Below are 6,000 nucleotides of genomic sequence, written 5' to 3'. Positions count from 1 at the left end.
TTTCCTCTGCTCCTGCACAAAACTTCTTGCACGCCCTCTCAAATATAAGCCGATCTAGCCTATCAAATCTTGTGCGCTCTCAAACAAATGCTGCTGAGTGCGATTTAGTGCATTTATGTAACGAGTATGTCTCCAGCATTTATTAGATTTGCTAGGAATATTTATGAATGTCACCAATAGACCTACAGAGTAGCATTAATGCGTCCTGAAGTAAAGTGAAATGGCTAGGCTATACGTCGTGTTTGCTGGCCTCACACATCATGCACCTGTCAGCCAGTCAGTCAGTACGTAACCTTAAAGGGTTAAACAAATGAAGCACAGCACTACTACTGTTACAGAAAAGTTTGCGCTGCTATAATTCACTTACCCTTTAATACGTTTTGGTGCGATTATCACCCGCTATTAAAAAAACAAAATGTTTTAAATGAGAAGCTGTAATGTAGCCGTGGCGGGATGAGTTTTTGCGTGGCGCCCCACCATGGAAGAATGAATGTAGCGGAAACCATAAGTAATATTTTCTGTAATTTAGGCATATTATATGAAAGACTTAATTGGATGTGCATTGTAAACATTAAATAAGGTATTATTTTTTATTTCACATATTAAGTTTTAAGTTACGATACTCCCAAAATCATTCAGTATAAATCAACAGATTTTTAACAAAATTCTGCCCAGAAATAGCAAAAAATGTCTGCAGATTTTGTATGGCTCTACCAATAACTTAACTAGTTTCGCAATTTGAAAAGTTACATTTCTCTGTAGCAGGGCAATAATGCCACTGTTCACTTTAATTTTGCTGTTGATTGTTGAGAGACAAGCAGACACCATAGTTCACACATGCTTAATCACGATCTCTCTCTCTCTCTCTTTAATAAATTCAGTATTAATTCCATTACTTTGCATATTGATGGCTAAAGTCTTTGTTACTACCTCAAAATTTCTCATTTGGGATTATTAACAGAGGCTTGGGATGAGGTGAACTAGACCAAACCTGACTAGATGAACAATGTCTTCAGTTGTGGGAACTGTTTGTTTGTGACTGAGGTTAGCTTGCTTCCAAATAGTTTCTTTTTAAATTAAAAACCTTTTGAGAAAATTTCCCATTTCTGAAATGAAGATCCTTTACTATCTGTTACACCATTCATAAAAAAAGCAAGTGCTGCACTGAGCTGCAAAGGAAATAATTCAGTCAAACAGTACAAATGCAAATGTTTTATTTTTATAGAATGTCCAAAGAACCTCATTCTCCAGGTGTCTGAGTGTGAGTCTGAAGCTCATATTCACACTGAATAACCACAGTCTGAAGAGATTCTACACCAATAAAGAAACAAGTCAAAGGCTGTTTTAGCTTTCGTAATATTCCAAAAACAAAACAAAACTCTGCAATGGGTCTTGCAATGGATTTTCACATAACCTGACAATGAAGCCACTTCCTTAAAATGTTCTTGATTAACACACTCAAACTGTTGAGTCAATGAGAATATTTTACATGTGTAGAAGGTTTCACAGTTTTAAAAGACTTAAAAAATGATATATATTAAGCTTTCATCTGCCAAGATAAATTAATAACATAAAAAACAAGAGGATCAATAATCTCTCTTACATATTATACAAAACCGTTGGCTCATGTACAGTTTTATTGATCAGTGTTTCAGCCCCTGTGATTGTCAAATATTGAGAACAGAAGAGGACAGATGAGGATCAACACATCCACTGAAGGCTCAGCCTTGCATGGCGCAATTTAAACTTCATACAAACACTGCACCGACATCCACTGAAAAAATCCATGGGGAACGAGATTGAAAATGGCAAGATGCATACGTTCCTCTTGAAATTGTTCCAGTGTAGATTCACGAACACGTATGAGAGCAGGTGATGCAGATTTATTGAGTACTGCAGCTTGAGCGTGACGATAAACTGATTGAGTGTGATTTGTCTTTGATGGTTTGATATGGAGCCATGAAAAACCAAAGCAGTGAGCCATCACACTATCATCACATAAACACCCGCCACTCACAGCCAATCTGAAATGACTAAAAAATATTCACCACTTTCTAGAAAGTCAAAATGTCTCTACAAAATCATTGTTCACAAGTGCTTTTTTCCTCCAATATTGATTGGGTCATAGTGTTCTTGCCACTGGCTGTTCAGTTCTCCATTTTCGGGAAGCGTCTCTGCAGCAACCAGGTTGTTTCTCTCCGTAGGAGATGGAGTGGCATCAGCACCAGCTGAACTCTGTTACCTCCTGCCCATCTCGTTCTGTTTGAGGAACTGGATGTTAGCGCTGCTGTCTGCCAGTTCAGGATATTGCTCCACCGGCAGCACGTAATAGCCCTCGTAACCTGCAACCTTCCCCATGGCTAACAGTTGTCCCCTCTCGGTTTCAGCCCACACGCGTCCCCCTTCCCTGCCGTCTCGCACTTGTTGCTGCTCCCTAGCCCAGGCTCCAGACAGTGCCCTCTGGTGGGCCTGTTCCAGCACACGGCTTCGCTCCTTTTCCAGGACCTCTGCTGAGAGTCCATATCGGATGCTGTAGGTGAGTTTGGAGGAGTGGATTTCTAGGGTGACGCCACGCCGGGAGCGTCCACTTATCGTAATATTGATCCCGCTCTCCAGGCTCTTGTGGCCACCGCTGAGTCCCAGTGCAAGCAGATCACTGTCTGCAAGCCCAAGCTTCACGAAGAAGTGGCAGTCCCGGCCTTCGATGGTGTAATGAGTGCCCTCCAGGTAGATAGCATTGCTGAGGATCTGAGATATTTTGCGACTGTCTTCGCTGGCTGAGCTGGACAGGTCTGTGAATACGTGGCTCTCCTTGATAGCAAGCATCATGCCTTTGCCCACGATGGGTGTGCTGGTGCCAAACCAGTAACCGGGCTTGTCACGCTTGGTGCGCCGCTGTTTGTTAAGTCGCCTTCCCTCAAGAACCATGAAGGCCTGGTTGTGTCTGTCCACAGAATGCTGAACTCCAGTGAAGAGCTGTGAAATGGCATGAATGGTTAGTTACACCCAATAGAAGTGGCTCAGCAGTAATACATGTTATGTGAGTCAGTTTGAATTATGTGCTGTGTTGGCAACTAATTTACAGGGGAAGTTGGTTAAGATTGGTCAATTTTTTGCTAAAAGTGCTGTTGTGAATTCACTAGCTATATTTCCATCCACCTATTCTTATGTACAATTTTGATATGCGCATAAAAAAAATTATTGATGGAAATGCCAAGATGGGCACAAGTTTTGAAAATGTGCATTAAAAACAACATGTGCGCATAAGTGAGTAGGATAAACTTTTTATTCGATAAGAAAAGATGCACAAAACCTTCGATGGGAATACTTTTACCGAACAAATTCCAGTATGCACATTAAAAAAAGATCATGTGATTTAAAAAAAAAATTAAAAAAATTAAATAAATTAAAAAAAGAATGTTATAAGAGATCATGTGGTGATAAAAATGTGTGCGAATGGATAAACCTGCTGGCTGAGCACTTTGTAAAACATCTGAACTGTTGTTTTGGTCATTCTAAAACACCTTAATCATTTCAGTATTACTGTTATTATATTATTGATGACCTTCAGAATCAAGAGCGTCTGTGCTCTGCGTCTGACCCCTTTAAACGACACCACACGTTCACTGCATTTCAGGATTGCCTTCTGAGGCGATTTACTAAATGAAGAAAAGATTCATGCAGCGTCTCCTACTGCAGTAAATTCCATTTTTACTGTTGATATTTGGCGCCAGATAATCAGGAAGTGATGATTTTGTTCTCTTTGACTCATTGAATGGAAACGCTGCTTATTCGCACATCTTTTATGCGATATTCCAGTTTTGCGCATAAAGTTAATTCACATTTTTGGATGGAAACTTGGCTAGTGTTGTGACCATCATCTAAAACGTGCAATTCCAGTGCAAGGAATAAGAGCTTCATCTGTTTAATCCACTGAAATGACTTCATAGTTAGTCTACATCAATATTTTTAATTGACTTATGATTTTTATATTACCATTTTTATTGTACAACATCAAATCTAAGTCTTCATCCTGCTAAAGATGAGATCAATCTTTCACTTTGATATGGAAAATAAGGAAAAACACAAAAATATTTTTAAAAGGATAAGACTGAGCAAATAAAGCAGGTGTATAAATCTTTTGTGAAAGGTAAGTAAAATTCTTAGCTCTGACATTTTGTTTAATGTTTTTTTTTTCATGTTTTAATGTGCTTTGCAAAAATGATGCATGAAAAATAAAGAAATGTACAAGTTTTTTTTTTTTTACTAGAAATAAACTTAGAACTAATGACATTACATTGTAGTTTTTTATAAGCTATTTTATTAATAAATGTTATGTGGTTCAGGTTGGACACCTTTACTCCAAAAGCTGTAGCAATTATATTGTTTAACCAATAGGTAGCGAGAACCTATCGAACATAATCAAAAATGTCCCTGAATAATTATTCAAAAATGATACATCTAGTAATGATACATGATGTTTTAATTTAATGAGTCTTATTAAATCATTATTGAAAATGAGGCTAAAACATGCATATGAAGTATTGTTGTACAAGGTTATGTTAATAGTACACATTTAAAGTTATCAGCCCGATCCTTTTTCACAGTATAAAAATTGTATTAAATTCAGCGGACTATTTCCTGCTTTTTATTGTTATTAAAATGACAGATTCTAAGTTTTGTTTTTTAACACCAAAAGTTTATTACTATATACTATTGTTAAAAAAATGGAAAGCAAACTACATTTGTTTCATCCCATTTTTGCTGATGCGAAAAATAGTCAGATCCTGGACTTAAAACCGTGATGTTAGCCGAATCAGGAGATTTGTGATCTGGTAAACCACTAGTTTCTATCAGAAGTTGACATAACCTATGTGCAAAATTAAACCATTGTACCTTTTTTTAACCAAAGCTTTATTGTAGCTTCAACCAAAAGCTTTTTTCCTTCATATTAAATATAATATAATAATTACAAGCGCTATCATGTGTTCAGAGTCAGATATGATGTATGAGATCTTAATCATGAGACTGTTGTGAGAGACAAATTAATGTTAAAGATCAACTTTTACTCCTATTTCATTAATGAGGGGCAGTAGTTGTTTTATGCTAAATTAAAGAAATTGTATTGCATTGCTAGTAGGGTTGGGTCAATAGACGTAGTTTTAGCAAAAACCTCAGATAATGTTCGTTGGTTTCTGTTGGTTGTACTTGTGCACCTTTTTTACCAACCAAGTTTGTCGAGGCGATTATAACGACACAGATCACTTACTGCCTATTCATGCCAGAGTTATGCGGAAAAAGAGATTGACAGGTGGTAACTTGTGTGTAACTTATCTTTATTTATGATTTGGTTATGGGTAAAACAAAGACCAAGCGGGTCAGGTAGTTGAAACGGTAGGCTACAAATAGTTAATTAGTTATGAGTTTATTAATTATTCATAAATTCTATGAATTATTCATTATTCATCATTCTATGATGATGATGCCATCGTCCATTGTGATGTTTCGTATTAGACATCGTACAATGCCAAATTGATCGACATCGCTCAACCCGAATTTCTAGTGGCATAAATGACCTTATGAACATGTAGATATACGTAAAGTATCCATTCATATTAAGAACATGCTAATTCTTTTATTTTATTAGGTTTGTTTAATTTTTCTAATTAGATTTATTACATTTTTATACGTTTTGTCAATGGCTTGTTTACATTGGTACTTTTTCAAAGTACATTCTGAATGTCAAAGTTGCATGTTAAATAAAAGGAAATTATTAATATACAATTTTAAATGATTAAAATAAAATGAGTAGTTTAGTTGAATAATCAATAAATTAGTCTAATCAATATAAATATAGTCATTATTGGCATGCCCACATGGAATACACAATGAGACTGGTCATCTTTGTTAAAAATATTATTTCAAAGGTGTTAATATTACTTGAAAGGTTTTAATTTAGATTGGTTGTTGACTGTATTTTTAAACATACTCTTAATAAAG

At 36.2% G+C, this 6,000-nt stretch overlaps 1 protein-coding gene across 1 annotated transcript in view; it reads right to left on the bottom strand.

Moving 5' to 3' along the window:
- Window positions 1-1,234: 1,234 nt before the first annotated feature.
- The window catches only part of tenm2b (teneurin transmembrane protein 2b), a 218,739-nt gene continuing 213,973 nt past the window's right edge, over window positions 1,235-6,000 (bottom strand). The window contains exon 29 of the mRNA XM_056446894.1: window positions 1,235-2,976. Coding sequence (XP_056302869.1) covers window positions 2,239-2,976 — 738 coding nt within the window. The 3' untranslated portion in view covers window positions 1,235-2,238. The remainder of the gene's footprint in view (window positions 2,977-6,000) is intronic.

Source organism: Danio aesculapii, chromosome 21 (genome assembly GCF_903798145.1).
Source record: "Danio aesculapii chromosome 21, fDanAes4.1, whole genome shotgun sequence".
Lineage (NCBI taxonomy): Eukaryota > Metazoa > Chordata > Actinopteri > Cypriniformes > Danionidae > Danio > Danio aesculapii.
This window is presented reverse-complemented; position numbering and strand designations above follow the sequence as displayed.